The 19,566-nt window shown below is 51.9% G+C and overlaps 8 protein-coding genes across 8 annotated transcripts; 3 read left to right on the forward strand and 5 right to left on the reverse strand.

The window, feature by feature from the left end:
- Positions 1 to 95: 95 nt before the first annotated feature.
- AFUA_3G11850 (uncharacterized protein) lies at positions 96 to 3,442 on the reverse strand. Its single transcript, XM_749343.2, has 2 exons — positions 2,853 to 3,442; positions 96 to 2,773 (listed from the first exon to the last, which is right to left on the reverse strand). The coding sequence occupies exon 2, from the start codon at positions 2,338 to 2,340 to the stop codon at positions 649 to 651; it is 1,692 nt and encodes a 563-aa protein (XP_754436.1). The 5' UTR covers positions 2,341 to 2,773; positions 2,853 to 3,442; the 3' UTR covers positions 96 to 648.
- Positions 3,443 to 5,221: 1,779 nt separating this feature from the next.
- On the reverse strand, positions 5,222 to 6,665 carry eb1 (microtubule-binding protein BIM1; the record flags this gene model as incomplete). The annotated part of the gene is made up of 7 exons (XM_749342.1): positions 5,222 to 5,278; positions 5,338 to 5,825; positions 5,894 to 5,971; positions 6,062 to 6,096; positions 6,218 to 6,252; positions 6,376 to 6,407; positions 6,554 to 6,665. The coding sequence occupies 7 exons, from the start codon at positions 6,663 to 6,665 to the stop codon at positions 5,222 to 5,224; spliced, it is 837 nt and encodes a 278-aa protein (XP_754435.1).
- Positions 6,666 to 6,718: 53 nt separating this feature from the next.
- On the reverse strand, positions 6,719 to 9,117 carry AFUA_3G11870 (F-box/WD repeat-containing protein; the record flags this gene model as incomplete). The annotated part of the gene is made up of 2 exons (XM_749341.2): positions 6,719 to 7,992; positions 8,048 to 9,117. 2 exons carry the CDS (start codon positions 9,115 to 9,117, stop codon positions 7,020 to 7,022), a joined length of 2,043 nt encoding a protein of 680 aa, XP_754434.1. The 3' UTR covers positions 6,719 to 7,019.
- Positions 9,118 to 9,171: 54 nt separating this feature from the next.
- AFUA_3G11880 (uncharacterized protein) lies at positions 9,172 to 9,564 on the forward strand (the record flags this gene model as incomplete). The annotated part of the gene is made up of 2 exons (XM_749340.1): positions 9,172 to 9,362; positions 9,558 to 9,564. The coding sequence occupies 2 exons, from the start codon at positions 9,172 to 9,174 to the stop codon at positions 9,562 to 9,564; spliced, it is 198 nt and encodes a 65-aa protein (XP_754433.1).
- Positions 9,565 to 11,553: 1,989 nt separating this feature from the next.
- AFUA_3G11890 (asparaginase) lies at positions 11,554 to 12,659 on the forward strand (the record flags this gene model as incomplete). Its single annotated transcript, XM_749339.1, has 2 exons — positions 11,554 to 11,897; positions 11,936 to 12,659. The coding sequence occupies 2 exons, from the start codon at positions 11,554 to 11,556 to the stop codon at positions 12,657 to 12,659; spliced, it is 1,068 nt and encodes a 355-aa protein (XP_754432.1).
- Positions 12,660 to 13,364: 705 nt separating this feature from the next.
- On the reverse strand, positions 13,365 to 15,539 carry AFUA_3G11900 (NAD(P)-dependent alcohol dehydrogenase). Its single transcript, XM_077804435.1, has 5 exons — positions 14,900 to 15,539; positions 14,807 to 14,834; positions 14,683 to 14,742; positions 14,577 to 14,618; positions 13,365 to 14,510 (listed from the first exon to the last, which is right to left on the reverse strand). Exons 1-5 carry the CDS (start codon positions 14,972 to 14,974, stop codon positions 13,630 to 13,632), a joined length of 1,086 nt encoding a protein of 361 aa, XP_077660586.1. The 5' UTR covers positions 14,975 to 15,539; the 3' UTR covers positions 13,365 to 13,629.
- A 228-nt stretch (positions 15,540 to 15,767) lies between these two features.
- AFUA_3G11920 (dihydrodipicolinate synthase family protein) lies at positions 15,768 to 17,365 on the reverse strand. Its single transcript, XM_749337.2, has 2 exons — positions 17,057 to 17,365; positions 15,768 to 16,994 (listed from the first exon to the last, which is right to left on the reverse strand). The coding sequence occupies exon 2, from the start codon at positions 16,953 to 16,955 to the stop codon at positions 15,948 to 15,950; it is 1,008 nt and encodes a 335-aa protein (XP_754430.1). The 5' UTR covers positions 16,956 to 16,994; positions 17,057 to 17,365; the 3' UTR covers positions 15,768 to 15,947.
- An 82-nt stretch (positions 17,366 to 17,447) lies between these two features.
- Positions 17,448 to 19,369, forward strand: AFUA_3G11930 (Gfo/Idh/MocA family protein; the record flags this gene model as incomplete). Its single annotated transcript, XM_749336.2, has 5 exons — positions 17,448 to 17,921; positions 17,975 to 18,137; positions 18,192 to 18,890; positions 18,948 to 19,041; positions 19,105 to 19,369. Exons 1-5 carry the CDS (start codon positions 17,901 to 17,903, stop codon positions 19,367 to 19,369), a joined length of 1,242 nt encoding a protein of 413 aa, XP_754429.1. The 5' UTR covers positions 17,448 to 17,900.
- Positions 19,370 to 19,566: the final 197 nt, after the last annotated feature.

The raw sequence follows: 19,566 nt of genomic DNA on the forward strand, positions 1-19,566 counted from the left end.
ATCGCTGGTTGGCTGCCGAACACCAAGTATAGATAGATCGTCAAGGCTGCAGCTCACGATCTACCACAACAGACTCGTAGGCTACAAGATTGTTAGGATCATGGTCAGACGACAATTATTGATTATCTTGTATTATTCGACAATTATCCAGCCTCGTGACGTTATTTGTATCTGTACACTTTGGACGCCGCAGGGTGACGAAATATCCACAATAAACACGGGAGACTCAACCCGATCTCGCATTCAGAGGTGAATGAATGAATGAAGTACACGAGATGTAACTAAGTATAGCCAAAGAAGATATGAAAATAGGAACAGAATAGATTGGGGTATCCATAAAAGAAAGCAAGAACAATCCAGACATGAGAGACGTGGCACGCTGATGTGCAATAAATATAGTGTAGATGTTTTAAGGTTAACTTCAAATGGAGGTGCGGTGCTTGACTCCGGCGAATCACTACCGGATGGGCTGCGACCATGGAGCTAGGCCGGGGGTTGCGCCGGGCTGATAGACGGCGAACCGCTGGTGATAGTTACCTGGCGATCGACGAGGGCAGTGAAGACTGCAGACTATAAGTCCGGAAGATGCGTACAGGGAATGCCTCTTATGCATGTGTTTTGCAGCAGGGCATGGTGCACTCAAACTGGTCACAATCCGTCAAGACTCTCGGTGAAGCGACTCCCTCGGCTGCCGTCGAAGCTTGGGTGACTCCGGCCCAGTCCGTCTGGCCGTTGTGGAATCGTGGGGGATAATGTACCCCCCGGTTGAGGAACGGCACGCGAGGCCGCTGGTACATTCACCACGCTGACGTTCGTCGAGCTGGCAACCGGTGTCCGGGCGGGTGACGGTCGGAAGACAACGACCGACTCGGGTTCGTCCGCTTCCCGCGTGTAGCTTACATCCAGTGGCATTCCGTACGGCATCGAGGGAGGAGGCTGAGAGATGACCGACCGAGGTTGGACGGGTGAGCCCAGGGCGAGGCTCATGCTGGGCTCCGATGCGGTCGGTGATCCCTGATCAAACCCGCCGCCATAGCCATCCCCTCCTGACTGCAGCACCGAGGGGATCTTGCGACCCGAGATCTTCTGGAACCCGCGTTCGCTCGTGGTGGTAGAGGTGAAGGTACTGTCTTCAGACCGCACCGTCTGATTCGACTGCCTCCAGCGCTTCATGAAAGCCGGAGCAAAGTACGACGCCGTGAATAGAGGGTCACGGCTCGAGCGCCGTGACGCCATCTCGGTGCGTGAAACAGATGCTCCTTCTCCAGCCGTACCGCCAGTCCGATCACTCGCTGAGAGACCACGATTCGGTCCAAACAAGGCCGTCTTGCGCCGTCGTAGCAGGAAGAGTAGCAGGCCAAGCAGAAAGAATGCGCCAGCGAGGCCTCCAACAACTCCCCCCACAATGCGTTTGGTAGTGACGCTGTTCAAACCACTACCAGAGGAGGAAGACGTCGTCGCTGAGGGAGCCTGGCCTGTAGCAGTTGCGCCTGAACCTCCGCCTCCCATATACGTTCCCGTATTATACAGGTCCACAGTGGTAGTGGCTTCTGGCACGGACGTGCTCGAGTAATCACCCGAGTCGCTGGAAGTGCTGCCGTATGAACTGTACGAACTGGTACCGTTGGAGGTGGTCGGAATAGAAATCGTACTTGTCGAAGTAGGCGTTGGCGAGGCTATAGGGGTCGAGCCCAATATCGCACTTGAGGATTGAGCACTAGGTATTAAAGCGGACGACTGGGTGCTACTCGCGGAGTTAATGATAGCGATAGACGTTGGAACCGAAACGGACAGTGAAACCGATAAGTCTAATGACAAAAAGACAGAGGTGGTGGGTATGCTCGTCAAATCGTCAGCGGTGGTAGTAGCTGAAAGGTCCGTTGTGAAAGAAGTCGGGTCAGGCGACGGGACGGGAATCTCATTTAACGAAGTGGTCGACGGCACGGCCGCAGGGAGGGTCTCGACAGGAACAGAGACGGCAGGTTGACTGGAAGCAGGATCCGATATGACCGTTGGAAGAGCGGCACCGGTGTCTGCAGGTGCTTCGTCAACACTGGTTACCGCGGTGGCCAGCGCCTCCGTCTGGGATCCTGGAGGAATGGCAGAGGAATCCTGACGCTTTCCTAGCGAATAGGCCGAGTCGTCGTGCGATACCTCCCCTGGCGACCCATGATGCTTATTGTGGTCCAGGACGTGCGGCTTTTTCATGCTGGAGATCAACGAGCCTGCGGGCTTTTTCCCTGGTCGGCTGGCTGGTTCGACTCCCTCGTGACGAGTTCGATGCTTCTGCTTCATCAGCCTGGTAAGCCGCTGACTCCGAGAAATGCCGTTGTGTGCCATTCTGGCAGTTGTCCTTCTGAGCGTTCCTAATCTCCAACAACCGCATGTAAAGCCTGGTAAGTGAACAAATTGCAATGCTTCAAGTGAGGTGGAGTTATGGGCAATTTTTCAGTTGTCGATAACGCACGCTGTCTTAGCCTGCACCGCGCCTGCGATGATCTGCAAAAGAGGGAAAGTAAGATCGATTGATGCAGAGTGCTAATGGAACGGAACTGAACTGGTATCGAAAGAGTGTTGATGGATAGACCATGCGCCGAAAGGAGTGAGCGACGGGTCTAGGACGTTGTATCACGCGAAAGGAGCAACGAGTCGGTCTGTAACGAGTTCGAAACAGGCGGAACCGCAGACTGTAGCGAAACCAAGGAGTGGACGTCGGCTGTCACCGTGCAGCCGACTAATTGTACAGAAATGGAAGACTAAGGGTCATAAAAGTCTAAAAGGTTGACCAGAAGTGTTAGCTCTTTGCGTCGTTGCTGCCGGCGAATCGACAAAGTCACAAAGCAAACACACACCTTAAGGAAAGAATATGAAGCGAAAAGATATCACGCAGCGATCACGGTTGCTTATCCGTTCCTTCGACGACCTTAATCCATGCCTGTGGCAGAGGAGATATGCGCACGATTCACCACGATGAGCGTCCACTCAAGCTTGCGACCTGCTGAAATTATCTGCCGACTTTCCCAACGGTTGACGGTTGACGGGTGACGGTCGACGGATCCACGCTTTGTGTGTTGAAAGGTACCCAGGTTCCGGACCCAAGGATCGCTATCCGTTCTTTTTCGTTCTCGGCACACGTCCACAGAGGATAAACCCGTGGACTGAGATTTCCGCTCGCAGGTCTGGTTATACCAGCCCCCAAATCTAGCAGTGAGCGCAGCCAGGTCGAAAATTGAGGTTACTCGCTCGGCTTCCGATCATTAGGGGGGGAGAGGACGGTGGTGATGAGGGAGGGGGAGGGAGGCGTAGCCGCAAAGAAGAAGGAAGAGAGAGGGGAACGAGGAAATGAGAAGAAGTGAAGAAGCGAAAGAGGCGATCGTAAAACAGACGGACTAGACTAGAGTAGTCTCGTTTTGAATATTTACACTAGCTAAGGTAGTTGGGAAGTTAGCCGACCTGACCAGGGTGTTTGTTGGTGGTGATCGATCAGGCCAGGCACCCAGGACAGGGCATAATAATAATAGACTGCAATTGGATACAGGCTCACGAGTCATCACAACGTTTTCCCGGGTCTAAGACTGTTTTCTCTTAGGCCCTCCGAGGCGCCTGCTAGTCTCGATGGCCTCATTGGGCCAATCCCCAAAATTAATTTAAAGTACATCTCCTCCATACTACCTGAGGTACATTGACTAGACAGCACGAGATCTTCTGGTTCTGCTGTCCCCCGATGCTCAATGATATTAGTTGTATTGGTGGTTCTCTGCAAGGTTGATTGCATAACAGTTCAGACATAGTCATCATCTCATTGTGCCCGAGACACAGCAGATCGCCATACTACTCTGTATATGCTGTTCTGCTGTAGCCTGCAGACGACACAGAGGTTCTGGCCCGAACAAGGATAATTTAAAAAAAGAGACACGCCCCACACAACTGTGGGTGGAAAAGCGTCACTCGCTTACCCACTAGTCCTGTTACGGTCTAGCCTGCAGACTGGCCCGAACAGTGTTTAATTAGATCTCGGCCTGTGTAAATAAAAACAGTACAGAGGACTGCAAAAAGACGAGTGTCCGTCTTGCACTACAAGTCTTATTTCCTACTCATCTGCGCAATCCAAATCAGTTGACAAAACATGTTTATACACAAGAGTCAAGAGTAAAGCAGCCTAGCTCCGTACATGAACCATTACCCCCATTTATAATACCCTGTATGACCACCCGTCAGCCAATGCAGGAAGCAACCTGGCTAATGCACCCCTGAGGCTCGGACTGCAACTGGAGGCAAGGGGACTCCCTCTATCGCAGCGTGTAACCAATAGCCTACACCTGCAAGGTACGGGAGTACACCCTCTTATGTACAACCGCACTTAGGTACTCTGACAATCCTACCTTTTGTTACTGCAGTCCGAGGCACAAAATACGAGTCGAGTCAGATCTCATCCCAGTCCCCAAGCCATTTTTCACGAGTAACATTGTATCACCGTGTATTTCCGTCCGTTCTTGACTCGCAGCCTTTTTGCATGCCGCTGTCGAGGCGATAACAATGCATCAACATCTACTCCGTAGGTAGATCATGATTACGTCTGGAAGGCTGACGTACGACTTTTCAATCTGCCGTCGACGTCTTTGTCCGACCCCACTGCTATTTATATGAACTCGGCCCCTTCCGATATAAATATCTGTTTCAAAAACAGCTTCTTGTCTCTCTCTCTTTCCGTGTGATGGTGTCATTACCCGGTAAATAATTGACCAAGGCCCACCGCCGACCCTCCTTCGAGAATGCCATCGAAGGAATGGAACCCGTCAGCCACGGCGGCTAACACTAGTAATTGAGGAACATTCATGGAAGGTCACGCCAAAAAGACACATGCGATCACCTGATTCACCTTACATCTTCAAGCCGGCAGAGTTTCGACAGAGGAAAACCGCACACTCGGCTGGGTCTTCCCCCGCCATAGATGAAAGCAAAAGTACAAGTAGACCACAAATCTCCATCTCACACTATACAAAGGCCGACTTTCACTCTATTACTTTGCAATTCGTATTTGTCTGGCTCACCACTCTCCCAAGCACGGATGAGGCGCTGCTTGCACTCCATATGCCACTAATCCAAACCAACGACGGAGGGACAAGGGACCGATTCAAGTCGGTGGGGATGTAAAGGATCACAGTTTCAACGCTAGTGATAAAGGGGTATTATTAACGAAAAGACGTCCTTTGCCATGAACCTAGAATGTCTCCAGCTCATCGCCGACCTCCGCTTCAGCTGGGATCTCAAACCCTTCCTATACAAAGAATTAGCACCAGAAGCAAAGAAGAGAGGCAAAGCGTCACAAACACGTACCTCTGTCGAGTACAGGATGCCCTGGATATGCTTCACCAGGGAGTCTTCATCCTTCTCCAGTTCCGGGTCGGCCTCGATGGCATTCTGTAGCAGCAGTTCGATATCCCGGAGCTTAGCAAAGTAGAAGTCGCGCTCCTTCTCCAGGCCAGCAATAGCCTCCTTCTGTGTGGCAATCTCCTGCTGCAGTGCAGCAGTGCTGGCTCCTCCGGCGGCTGCGGAAACCCGAGGGCGAACAGCGCCGGTTGTAGGAGTAGCTCCTCTCCGGGTAGCTCCCGCCGAAGACGACGCACCAGAGCGAGTACCAGTGGCAGAAGGGGCTGGAGCGCCAGAACCCTTCCGGCGGCCGACAGCATCGTAGTCGCCCCCGGGGTAGTGCTGGTCCCAGTATTTCTTGGTCCACTGGAGAAATTCGAGGTTATCCTGCATGCGACATTTTGAGAGTTGCTGGACCGGGATTGGCTTCTCAATCTGGTGGCGGGTGAATGTATCTAAGTAGAGCGTCGAGGTCAGAAATGGCATCTCAGCCGTGGAATATACGGTCCATGCGGTGTCATACTCTGAAGGATCTTGAAATTCTGGAGATAGGCGTATTCGGTGTTGACATTGAACTTGACACGCGACATGGGAACATCCACTGCACGAGAGGGCGCAGGTTAGCCAGCCGAAGACAATGGTCCAAAACCAGTGGCTCCTTGAAGCCTGCTAGCGCTAGCTGTTCACTCACTAAATATCGAATCAAAAATCTGGCACAGAGCGGCCCTGTGGAACCAAATCAGCACTTTGGGATCATGCTTTGAACGTGTTCAAATCCGTGTTATCCATGTAGGGTTGGTGTGGAATAGTCGACTGTCACAAGGACAAAAAGGAGCATCAATCGTACCCGGTTCCGCACTGTTCAATCTTGGTCAAATTCAGCTGCAGCAGGTTGTTCACCCATGCCAGTAATTCCTGTCTGTATAGCGAGAAATGCTCGAATTAGTAAGATGCTCGCCATCAAAACAAAGCCCCTTGGGGGAACAATCAGTTGGCCAGACGAACCTTGATTCTCCCATGGTGGGGTAATTTTGTCACTGTGAAGATGCACAACCGTTGAAAGGGCGTCGGGGAGGAATTGTAAGTAGGACGATATCGAAAGGAGCGAAAATCAGCTACAGATGGTCTTTGTTTTGATTGAAGTTGATTTTGTTTATGGGAAGAAGAGAACGAGGAGCTGTACGGAGTAGAGACAGGATTGTTTTGCTTCTGTCTTCGAAACCCACGGCTCTGCCTGGCGCTAAGGAGCCCCCCCGGCCAATCACATGCACCCTCTCCCTTTGCTTCAAAACCATTTAGTAAACAGGTGATGATAATGAGAATCCGACTAAAATAGTCAAGGTATGCTATATAAGGGATCGTCGGGACCAGGGTACAATCAGTAGCGCTCTGATTCTAAAATGCAACTGAATGCACCAGTAACAGCCAGTGTCTAATCTCTATGGTGTCTTTTTGTATGGAATCAAAGAACGCAAAAACCGAAACAGGCTCCAAGTCTAACAAGCTCAACCCGAAAGAAATCTATCGCTTCTAAGAGAAAATTTCATGTTCTTTTGAAAGGAAAAAAAAAGCCAGTATACCGTCCAAAACTCCAAACCCCAACATATTTCCAACGGTCATGAAAGGAAGGCGTCAGGTATCAGGTACAGTCACTCTTCCAACAACTCGATGCCATCCAGGCCATAGCCGAAATCCATAATGACAGCTCGGGAATCCTGGCTGGTGGCAACGATGCGTCGATAGTCCGACTTCACACTCAACATCCAGCTGGTGGTCCAGCCAGGCAAGTCAATAGAGAGCTCGCCGGTCTGGGCGTCGAAGACCTTGACGCTCATGTCATAGCTGCCGCTGACAATCCGCTGGTTCATGCTGTCCAGATGGAGTGACCGCACAAGACCGGCATGTCCTTTGAGCTCACGGACCATCTCCGCAGTGTTTGCGTCGAACTGGTAGATCGACTGGTCATTTCCACCGGTGAGAATGGTGCGCGCGTCATCACTGAACTCCACACAGGCTAGTCCACGGTCCTTACTGGAGAATTCCCTGACACAAAGACCCGAGGTGATGTTCCAGAGTTTGGCTACTCCGTCCCCGCTTGCCGACACAACAAGATCGCCCCGGAGCTGAACAGCGTTCACGGGTCCACGATGGCCGAGAAGCTTCTTTACCAGCGCGCCTGTCTGCCGATCCCACACGCAAATGGTTGTGTCCTTGGAGCAGGATACGATATACCGATCATCAAAGCACACGTCTAGCACGCCAGCTCTATGGCCCTCCAGACGACGGATTGGTCGGTAATCGTTCTTGATGTCCCAGACAATACAGGTGTAGTCAGACGACCCAGTGACCATGATCTCTTCGTCAAACTGAAGGCAAAGGATGGAAGCACTGTGGTAGTCGGAGCTCTGGTCAATGGGAGTCACAATCCCTGCCGCGAGGGTAGGAGGAGGACAGATGGTGAGAAAAGGAGGCTTGCCCGACGACTGCTGAGTCGGGTTGTTGACCTGCCCAATGCTCGAAATCTCGCCCGGGGGAGGACCAATGATCTTACGGCACGGCCACGGGTAATGAGCATCCCACACTCGGATAGTTCGATCACGAGAACCAGTGATGATTTTGTCTCTATAAAGGCCAAGTCAGATCAAATCATCATTTAACAAAGGGACTCAAAACATACTCATCGAACTGAACACAATAGACGCTGTCCGTATGGCCGTGCAGATAGATTGCGGCCGCTTTCCCCTCCTTCCATCGGTGATCGAGAGCACGACGGACGAGGAACATCTTCTTCCACTCCTGATTCGGGATTGACTTTCCCAAGCCAGCCGACTGCCTCTTCTTGGAGGCGACACCGCTGGGGTGGCGGTGTCCGTACGCACGACGAAATACCTGCCTCCAGGTGTGCCGAGAAGAAGCCTGCTCTCGCCAAGCACGAGAAACCAGTTCAGCCTGCATCAGAGACTCGGGGTCAAGATACGATAGAGTCAGCGACATGATCTCAGGTGGCAGGTAGGTCACGGGATCAATGCGGACAATAGCTAGGTCCACTTCGGATAATTCCGAGCGATCGTGCAGATCAATGTCAATGCCGCTCTCCGAATCCCTAGTGACTTTCATATCGATTGATTTGATATACTCTCGTTCCGCCCTCGCCAATTCATTTTGTGCAGCTGCAGCGGCTCGAGCGGCGGCCCCGGCGTAAATACTGTCTGGAAGAATCGGAGGTTCAAGTCCACGACCGGGGACAGGGGCCGGAACTGATGCAACAGGTGCGTAGAACGTCTGCAAGGCAGTTTCGTAAGTAAGAGAAGGGCGGCGGTTGCGGTTGTAGCCCTTGCACCAAGACTGCCCTAATCCGGGTTCTCCACACCCACTGGTGTCCTGAGATCCATGGACCTCAGCACCGACGCCCTCGTAAGCATGGAGATGAGGAGCATGTCTGGATGACTTGTGGCGGATAGTCACAGAAAGGCGACGGCCCAGAGCGCGCAAGCCATCCATGGGGTGCCGCAGACTGGAGAAGCTCTTTGCAGCACGGCGTTTGGTAACAGGTTCAGGGAAATGATTCGTCTCTTCCACAACGTCCCCATCGTCATGGTGGTCTTCATCGGCACAGAGTGACCCATTCCAGACATCATGTTCCAACGCGAACGGGTGTGCTGTTGACAGTGTGGCATTGCGAGGGCGAGTCTTAACAGAGAGCGAGGGGCGACGTCGCGCGGGAATATTAACCGATTCTCGTGGCATTATGGCGCTTGCGAGGTCGAGATAGAGATCGGCAATAGGATGAGACCCGAATTGATGTCGTGGAGTATTGGGGAAATTGCGTTCTGCACGAGCGCCAGCCAGCTGGGGCCGAGGAATAGTCTAGATATTGACAACTTCGAAAACCCTTTGCCCTTCAATCCAAAACAAGAGGGGGTTCAACGCAAGGAGCTGAGTATGTCGACGGAGGAAATTTATGTACTCCCAAGGGCCAGCATGGAAAGACGGTATGTTCTAAATGAGATAAACCCAAAACTGATAAGAGTAACGAAAGAGGGAACTGATATCGACGACAATGACTGAGCGACCGCAACAAGGTCTACCCGTGATAGAGATACACTAGAGAGAGAAAGGCCAGGATCACAGGGTGAGAGAATGTACAGCACACACACCCCTGAAACGAAGGAGGAAAAAAAAAATAGACAATGAAAGAAACAAGAAAAAGGGACGCTGACAAAAAACCAAAGCTGAGAGGAAGGATATGAACAATAAACAATTAGGGATAAAAGATAATCGAAGCAGGGGGAGGGCAGAGGGAAAAGGGTGACGGCAGGCGGTGTAGAATGGAATTTTTTTTGCCTCCCCAGCCCGATAAGGCCCGATTGGGAATTTCGCACGACTAGAGTTTGGGGAGAAGGTTGGGACACCCAAAGAAGCCCGTCCTTCTATACCGTTTCTAGAACTCCGCGTTTTCAATGGCAAAATTCAGGTACCAACCATAGTGAAGGGGGGAGGAGAGCTCATCATGACGAAGTCACGCTCCGAAGTCGACCTTTCTCGAAAAACTTTATCATAGGTGGCGATAATAACGCCTCGTTACTTTGACTGTTCATTCAATCCAACTATTCTCACAGGCAGAGCTGAGAAAACAAACCATTTCTCTGCTTATACAACATCCAATCCAAGTTATCTGTAATGCGACTTTCCCCCTATGGAGTAATTGTGAGTGAAGAACCGAAAGGCCATGCTTGTGCCTGGCCTTTGATCTCTAAAAACAAGGCAATTCCACGCCTGCGCATCACTGTCCTACACAGTCAGATCTAACCATACCTATCAAGTCTGTCTTGGTTTGTTCTTGGTTCGTATTCGGTTTATTTAGATCAATACTCCATTACCAGCGTGCACATCAAATTATAGAAGAATCTCCTCTATACATGCTTCAAGTTAGGGGATGTACCTACTGAAGCCGAAAGTATTGGGCCTTCGGCGTTCAGAACTGGACATGCAAATAATGTTGTCGTTGTTACGGATTCCAGCAACTACAGAGTCAACAATCATCAGGGCATGCAGTCGTTTGCAATCATTCCCATCATTGTTCCTATCCTGCCTTCACGTTCCTCGATCTGTTGTTTTAGGGTCTCAATTTCCTTGTCCTTGATCCGCAAAGTCTTCGTATATTTCCGCTCGACTTTCAGGACTTCTTCTTGGTCTAACTCGTCGCTGTTGTGGACCAACTCTTGAAGCCCTAGTACTTCAGCCTCAGCATGTTCCAGCCGGTTTGAGGGCGAGGGAGGTGATCAGGGAGGGCACAGAGAGAGAAATTGCAGGATAACAGGCGGATATCAAGATCAGAAAAGTACAGAGGGGAGAAACGGTGTATAGAGAAGGGGAAGGAGAGGTTGAGAGAAAGAGAGACTCTGGGCATATTCATGTTTGAAAAGGGCTATTTTCACATACCATGTCCAGTATCGACATCTAGGCTAACAAGAATATGCAGATTCATTCTGTGAATAATGTGGTAGGTAGGTATGGACCGGTATTTTTGCAATGGTTACGTCTCACCACTCCCGTCCTTGTAGCTGCACGCACTGCATGAAAGTAGGGATGTTAATAATAAAGTAAAGATATCACATACATAATAAATGACAGTACGGATATCAAATCACCATATAGTAGGGATATTGGATAATAATGTAGTAGTATCATTGTATTGATATTCAATTTTTATTAACAGTGCATATCGGCCCAAAAAGCATTGTCGGGTCGTCGTTCAAGTTGCCGAAGCATCCATAACTTTAGAGGGCCACTATCAAAGCCAAATGGTTAATCGCGAAGCAGACATTGAGATAAACTTGGAAATAGTGATACAGCTGTGAAATTTGAGTCTAAAGTGGACGGGGCAGGTGCAGACAGTGGCCACTCCGAAATGCTAAAGCTGAGATGCGGAAGCCTAATCCCTACTCCATACGGAGTACATCCCAATCATCGCGATGTGGCCAAGACCCTATTGGTTTGTCATCATTCTTGTGCCTAACAATTCGCATTCGAAAGGCTCAGCCAAGACTGGGGGAGCTAGGCTGCTAGGGTAACTTGCAGCTTGCTTCACTAACAATCAGAAATACTTTACAGTTATAGATCTAACTCCTTCCTTTGCAAAGGGCATCTATTATTCTGCGCTTCTGCAGGAAGGAGAAAGCCATGAGTATCGGAAAAGATGATGACTATGTTGTGTCGTATAGAGGTGAAGTGGTTGAAAACCGACACAAGGTCCACGCTTCAGTTGTTGACGCAACAGGGAAACAACACTTTCATGTTGGTGACCCATCACGAATCACATTAGCTCGCTCCGCAGCAAAGCCAGCCCAGGCGCTTGCTATACTCGAAACGGGTGCCTTTGAGCAGTTCGATCTCGACGATGCAGACCTGGCATTAATGTGCGCGTCACACAGCAGCGAGGAAAGGCATATCACCAGGGCGCGCAATATGCTGGCCAAAGCCCAAGTCAAGGAAGACGATCTTCGCTGTGGTGGTCATCCGGCTTTGTCAGCTACTGTGAATATAGAACTAATGGATGGATCAGGCATGGCCACAATCCCACTGCAGTATGCAACAATTGCTCAGGCAAACATATCGGGATGCTTGCTGCTACCAAGGCCGTCGATGCGGACATAGCAACTTATCACGAGCCAACGCATCCGCTACAGTTACGAGTGAAGCGCGTGTTTGAAGAGTTTCTGGAAGCTGAAGACGTGAGATGGTCCATTGATGGGTGCAACCTTCCAGCACCCGCCATTCCTCTCCACTGTCTGGGAAGGGTATACGCCACGCTTGCCTCGTCGGCGGACCAAATGGAGAAGAACACCTCGGTGCCAGCGAGAACTCAAGAACTGAACCGAATCTTTCATGCGATGACTCAGTACCCAGAGCTGGTCGGTGGTGACGGTCGATTCTGCACCGTGCTCATGCGCGCGTTTCAGGGAGGATTAGTTGGGAAGGTCGGGGCAGATGGCTGCTATGGGATCGGAATCCGGGCATCAGAGCAGACTGCACACCTTGGCGCAACAGGTGCAGTTGGAATTTCTCTGAAAATCGAGGATGGTAACATCAACATTCTGTATTCTGTAATTATGGAAGTTTTCGAACAACTCCAGATCAGACCGCCAGAACCATGCAGTGAGCTCGCCGATTTTCATCGTCCATCAGTCGTCAATACAGCTGGTATCGTCACGGGCCGTGTTATCCCTGCGTTCAAGCTGCGCGCGGCATCATCGAGCGCTTCACATACGTCGGGCAATTTGCCCTGAATAACTCGAGCATTTATACTCACGGAGCTTTGATAAGAGACAGCTTAAACTACACGTACTCGTGGAGAATGAGACCGACCTGATTCCTGTGCCACGGCCTGTCGGTCAACTTGACGGCATTTAATACAACACCTCACCAGGCTGGCTTGATCCCGCATGCACACTCTAGCCTCCAAGCTCTAGTAAATGCGCTCTTACCGTTAGATCTTTTTCACCTAGACTACCTCATTTATCAGTGGTAGGTTGTGAGTCATCTATGGCCTTCGAGATCACTGAACTACAGGTGAAAGGTTAACCGATATACTGCATCGTTTAATGCAATATTTCTTTCATGGCAATGTATGATTGAGCATGCTACGTACACCAGGCAGTCGTCGAGATTCCTTCTCCCGTCATAGACTCGCCCTATTTCAGATCGGGTACCAAAAGCGTCGCCATCGTGGTGTATCCTTGCAGGCCCCTGTAGGGATAAACATCTCTGGTTTCCTTATTTCGAAAGACTGACTGTCTTTTAATGCTTTTCGTACTGGAGTAAAAGACTGGCGGACAAGAAGATCAATAATCTATGCATCAATTTGTGGAAATCCGATTCAGATCTCTCTTCCGTCCCCGCTGTGGATGATATACCCCATGGGGTTGGTTCTCTATCCACAAAAGGAGCAGGAACCCTTAACAGTTAGGGCTTCAATCAAGAACATTGCCTCTCAACTTCTTTCTCGGGTGTCGGGCGCAATTTCCCGTATTATATCTCTGTATATTCTATTTTTGAAAATTCTAGGTGCAATTTTTGGATTGCTGCTGTTCAGTCCGCTATGAACAATGCAATACCCGTCTAGTCACTAGTACGTCGAGTACCTTGTGGATCGGGGCAGTATATAAAGCAGCGCCGTGACTTATTTGAACTATACAAAGGTTTTTCTGTCATATCCTCATATCTGAGTCGTACTAGTGCATCACACCAATGATTTAATTATTGACCAAAGACCTTGTCATAACCAGTCAGGGTAAACCGGTAGCGAACATCTCCCTTCTTCATCCGGAGCATCGCCTCCTTGAGACCCTCCTCACCGATCTGCAGCTCCTCCACCCAGCTCTTCAGGCCCTTGTCGGCCGCCAGTTGAAGCATGGCCAGCATCTCCTTCCGGCTGCCCAGATGACTCGCTCCGATCAGAACTCCGTTCGAGATGAGGTGCTGCGCCTTGATGACCTGGCCTTCTTCCTCGGGCAGACCGACGCTGATCCAGCGGCCATGCACATCCATCATAGACAGGTACTTGGACAGGTCGAAGCCCTCGGAGGAGTTCGCGCAGTTGATGATGAGGTCGAACGAGAACCGGTGAGGCTTTTCCCAGCCCTCCTCCGCCGTGGCGATGTATCCGTCCGCACCAAGCTTGCGCGCATCGGCCTCCTTGGCCCGACTGCGGGAGATGGCCCAGACCTCCGCGCCCAGCGCCTTGGCGAACATCACGCCAAAGTGGCCGATGCCTCCCAGGCCGACGATACCGACCTTCTTACCGGGCCCGGCCCCGTTGCGGACCAGAGGCGAGTATGCGGTCAGACCGGCGCAGAGCATGGGGGCGACGAGGTTGGTCTCGAGGGCGTCGGGGATGGGAAACACCCAGTGCTCGTGGGTGCGAACGTGGGAGGAGTAGCCGCCCTGGCTGACGATGCCCGTCTCGGGCCACTCGGCGCCGTATGTGTCGATCATGAGGACCGGGCAGTAGGTCTCGTTGTCGTTCTTGCATTGCTTGCATTCACCGCAGGAGTAGGACTGAGCGCCGACGCCGACACGCTGGCCTTCCTTGATCAGGGTCACTTTGGGGCCAACGCGAATTGCACGGCCGACGATCTCTGTTGGAAGCAACTATAATCAGACATGTTCACCTCGGCGTGCTGGAAGGGAAACCCCATTCTTACCATGTCCTACGCAAAGGGGGAATTTCTGCTCTCCCCAACCACCTGAACAACGCCGTGAGCGGGGCTATCCTTTGAACTTCTTTCTTGGACCAAACCCAAGACTCACCACTAATCGTGTGCACATCGCTACCGCAGATACCGCACGCTTCAACCTTGATGTCGACATCTAAGCGGATTGTGTCAGCCATCGCAAACGTCATGCTGGCAGCTTGATTCAAGATCCCACTCACCGTAATCACCAAAAGGCTTCAGCTTGAACTATTCGCAACAAGAGATGAAATTTAGCACCGACTGCCAAATCGCAACAAGCAAGCGCCACTTACAAATCTCTTGTGGAAAGTGGTGAAAGTCTCAGGGCTGTCAACCTGGAAACCTTCAGCTTCGTCGGGGTAAGGCATTGTGAAGGATGGAAATTCGATCGCTATCAGAAGACAACAAAGAGAGTGTGTGACAGTCAAGAGTCAAGGACAGATACGAGGATAGAGAGGAAAGGAGAGAAAAGCAGCCCCTCCAAGCCAGGGACCACCGCCCATCTTTTTAAGTCTGGCACGCAGCGTCCTGAACGCACCATCCCACTTGGTTGATCCCGCCCACTTTCTCCAATTATGATTGTCACTCTCGACTGCGGAGCTAAGACTTATCGTGACTTTTCCAGGTTGCCAGCCACATCGAGTTGGAGACTTGGAGTTTCCCTGGATTCTTCCGGCAGATACGTTTCATACTTGCTGTGTAGATTAACTGACGAGACTGATGGCCTGATCAGACCTTACTGCAGTCTTGCCTACGCTGGCTCTCTACAGGTAAGCGGGACCGAGCTATGAGCGTTGTCGCTATGCTGTAGACTCGTCCCTCAGAGAATGGACATCGTCACTGAACATCCACGCACTCCATCATCAAGAGCCAGATCTCAGTGAATCCTGAAATTCAACCTCATTGACAAATCCAACCGTCGCAGACAACAAGTTTTCGTCGACAAGTCTTTTTCGGCCTGTCTTCTGATGATATGGTAGTATTCGAGAGCCTGCCCGCCCGGGGTAAATTGTCCACCTATCAGCATCAAGCTGCATTGTACCTGGCGTGGGGGTGGCCTTGCGAGTTTGGAGAAACGGATTTCTGCTTCAGCGAAAAAGAGAACATTGAAATCTATCCGGCAGAATGAAGCCAGAAATTTCGACAATGACGAAAGGAGTTGAGGCGGATGTCATTGCTACAATGATACCCCGAGTAAGCGTACGGAGTACATAAAAAAAGGGTACTACAGCGGCGTCATTCAGCCCGAAAGTATCTCGTCCTCAACATAACCAATCATAGCTTCATCTGCATTTTTTTTAAAAAAAAAAAAAGACTACGAAGATAAAAAAAAAAAAAGGTCTATGCAATGTCAGGCAATGACTGCTCCACCTCCATGGCATCCTTGATCTTCTCGGCCACGGCTTGCGCCTGCTCCTCGCTAAGTCGGGCCAATGGCCGCCGAGGGTACCCGCCGTAACCATAGTAGCTCTGGATCGCACTCTTGGTGCCGGGGATGGCCGCCTTGGTAAGCACCCAGTCAGCCTTGCTGAGCAACTGCTGCGCCTCCATGGCCTCTGTCAACCGGCCCTCGCTCCAAAGGGTGAAGATGCGCACACACAGACGGGGGATGACGTTGGCGCCGCCGGCCAGGATTGCCGAGCCACCGGACACCAGCGTCTGCAGGGTGAAGTCGGCGATACCGCCAAAGGCAACGTAGGGGTGGTTTTCGACCGGCTTGGTGGAGGCTCTCTTTGTGGTGGGAGCGAGCGGGGACGGAGGGGTGATGGCGTTGAGGGCGCCGGCGACGCGGGTGAGCTTGCCCGTGTTGGCGCAGGTGAACTTGGTGCCGACAATGTTGGGGTGCTGCGAGATGCGGATGATGAGGTCGGAGTCCATGTCGATGCCGGCGACGGCCCCGGGGTAGTTGTACAGGATGACGGGGAGCGGGGAGCCGTCCGCGACGGCGGTGAAGTACTCGTACAGGGTCTCGTCGTTGCCGACGGCGTAGCGGTAGTAGCTGGGGGGCACGATGAGGACGTACTCAGCGCCGGCGTCGGCACATTCCTTGCACAGTTCGATGGTGCCGCGGATGCTGTTCTCGCTGGCGCCGGCGATGACGGGGACGTTGGCAAACCCCGCATCGTCCAGGGCGGAACGGGTCTCGCGGATGACTGTCTTGCGCTCTTCGCGGGTCAGGTGCACGGCTTCACCGTTGGAACCCATGGTGACCAGGCCGACCAGACCAGCCCTGGCCAGGCGGACAGCATGGCGGCGGATGGTTGGAACATCGAGGTCTTCAGTGTCGGGGTTGAAGAAGGTCATGGTGGGAGCATAAACTCCAGGACGGAGAGGTGTGCGCGACGACATTCTGACGAGATGATAATGATTGAGCTGATATATGGCGTGCTGTGACAATCTGGTCAGTACCCAGGGTCCTTAATATGGCTTTGGAGGGGGGAATCACATACGGATATGGATATGTAAACAATCTGATCAACAACAGTCGCGCTCAACCAGGACGGATCAGATTAGAGGAAAAGTTACGATACCAGCCTAGCAGGCTGGAAGAGCCTGGCATGGCGCCTGTCTATAAATATAAATCCAAGAAATAGTTCACACGGAGACTCTCCTCTTGAATCCAGGCTATAATCCGCAGAGGATTTTACCCCGCGTGGTGACTGCGGGTGTCATCCCACCTCCCCCACTCCCGTATCTCTGTATCAGTTGCCCCACTCCGGCATCGGTCTTTCGCCGTGAGAGGACGGATCAAAGAAATCCCACCAATCAGGCTATGGCTTGCATCGGTATTGAAACTTGCCGTTTTGGTACCTGAGAAGCAAAGACCGACTTACGGGGAGACAACACTGTCCAATCCTCTCAATACAGTCAGTAGGGAGCGGTTGTTGTCTTTGAAACAGACCATGGCTGCTACTTCTGTATTACTGCAGACTCATGGTACTATGTCGTTATTTCCATCGAACTAACTGCGTCGAGATCATCCACAAATAAATTGTTTGTGGTTACTCGTGTACCCCCATTCGACATGTGTGGATCGGCTATTGACGCTGTTCGCGGCAGAATTCAGGCTGGAGGATTCCTTCGTTGTTCCGTCCATCTGTCTGTACGCAGCTGGGAACCGGGGGTTACAAAAGTCTCCTTGTGCCGTGGACTGTGAGATTCGATATATTAGTCTGAAATTCGTCCTCTTCCTTTTAGCTACCCTCTTGCGCCCCTAATATCATCTGCTCCTCTGCCCCCCGCACGCTGATAGCTACAGCTTCATCTTCAATTTTATCTACGAGAGCACTCAAGATGGCGCCTAGTGTGTTGATGGTAAGTCATTCCCGATTGCTTCGACTCACCGAATCTGGCTAACTGACCTGCAGGTAGGGACTGGAGAGTACACCACAGGCTTCGTGGGTGGTGCTGCTTCTGGTTCGGACAAGAAGGTGGGAGTTGTCGGATTGACCCTCTTTGATCTCCGACGACGAGGCAAGGTTGGCAAGCTGAGCATGGTGGGAGTTTCCGGACGCAAGTTCCCTGGCATCCGTAAGGCGACTGTATCCCGAATCCAGACCGCTGAAGGTTAGCTAACTGGGCCAGGCGAGCATCTTCGCAAGAACATCTCTGAGGTCTACAATGGCTTGGATGTTTCCTTCGAGTCCTTCCCCGCCGACGACCAAACCGATCCCGACGCCTACAAGACAGCAATCGACGCCCTGGAGCCCGGCAGCGCCATCACCATCTTCACTCCTGACCCCACCCACTTCCCCATTGCCCTGTACGCCATCCAGCGTAAAATCCACGTCATGATCACCAAGCCCGCCACAAAGCTGCTGCAGGACCACCTCACCCTCCTCGAGGAGTCCCGCAAGCACGGCGTCTTCGTCTACATCGAGCACCACAAGCGCTTCGATCCTGCCTACTCGGACGCCCGCGCCAAGGCCAAGAACCTCGGCGACTTCAACTACTTCTACTCCTACATGAGCCAGCCCAAGAGCCAGCTCGAGACCTTCAAGGCCTGGGCCGGCAAGGAGAGCGACATCTCTTACTACCTCAACTCCCACCATATCGACATCAACGAGAGCATGGTCCCCGACTACACTCCCGTCAAGGTCACCGCGTCCGCAGCCAAGGGCACGGCCGTCGGGCTGGGCTGCGCCCCGGAGACAGAGGATACCATCACCCTGCTGGTAAACTGGCAGAACAAGCAGGACCCCTCCAAGGTCGCCACGGGGGTCTACACAGCCAGCTGGACCGCCCCGCAGAAGGCCGGTGTCCATTCCAACCAATACTTCCACTGTAGGGTCATCTCGTCCAGCTTTTTTCGGTGAACGTTGCAATCTAACTGCTTAGCAGACATGGGCTCCAAGGGCGAGATCCGCATCAACCAAGCCAAGCGCGGCTACGACGTCGTCGACGACAACCAGGGCCAGCTCGCCTGGATCAACCCGTAAGTCCCTGTCGCTTGCTTCTTCTTCTTTTGAAATGAAGGCATTTGCTGATCTCCGGGTAGGTTCTACATGCGCTACGCCCCCGACGAAGAGGGCAACTTTGGCGGCCAGACGGGCTACGGGTACGTCAGTTTCGAAAAGTTCATCGACGCCGTCACGGCCCTGAATGAGGGTCGCGTGACGCTGGACCAGCTTGATGCGCGGCCCCTGCCAACCCTCAAGAATACCATTGCCACCACGGCGATCCTGCACGCGGGCCGGATTTCGCTGGACGAGAACCGCGCGGTGGAGATTGTTCACGACGGCGACAAGTGGGAGTTGAAGTAGATTCTGTAGTGACGATACAGGACTTTTGCCATAGTACATTAGTTATACTGACATGCGAAGCAAATGATCCATTCAAGTCCCTTGACCTTTCAGACGCAAAAAGACTTCGTACAATCTACCCTTGCAACAAAAGACGAGAATCCAACTCCGAACACCACTGCACCATCGCCATGCTATGGAGAAATCGGCAAGTAGAC

Source organism: Aspergillus fumigatus, chromosome 3 (assembly GCF_000002655.1).
Source record: "Aspergillus fumigatus Af293 chromosome 3, whole genome shotgun sequence".
NCBI lineage: Eukaryota > Fungi > Ascomycota > Eurotiomycetes > Eurotiales > Aspergillaceae > Aspergillus > Aspergillus fumigatus.

Excerpts from the sequence above, each read along its gene's own strand:
- AFUA_3G11920 (XM_749337.2), bottom strand. The coding sequence starts at position 16,955 with ATGTCGTCGCGCACACCTCTCCGTCCTGGAGTTTATGCTCCCACCATG.
- AFUA_3G11900 (XM_077804435.1), bottom strand. The coding sequence starts at position 14,974 with ATGCCTTACCCCGACGAAGCTGAAGGTTTCCAGGTTGACAGCCCTGAG. Across the intron at positions 14,835-14,899 it reads CCACTTTCCACAAGAGATTT|TTCAAGCTGAAGCCTTTTGG; the intron begins GTAAGTGGCGCT and ends TGTTGCGAATAG. Across the intron at positions 14,743-14,806 it reads GAAGCCTTTTGGTGATTACG|ATGTCGACATCAAGGTTGAA; the intron begins GTGAGTGGGATC and ends CAATCCGCTTAG.
- AFUA_3G11850 (XM_749343.2), bottom strand. The coding sequence starts at position 2,340 with ATGGCACACAACGGCATTTCTCGGAGTCAGCGGCTTACCAGGCTGATG.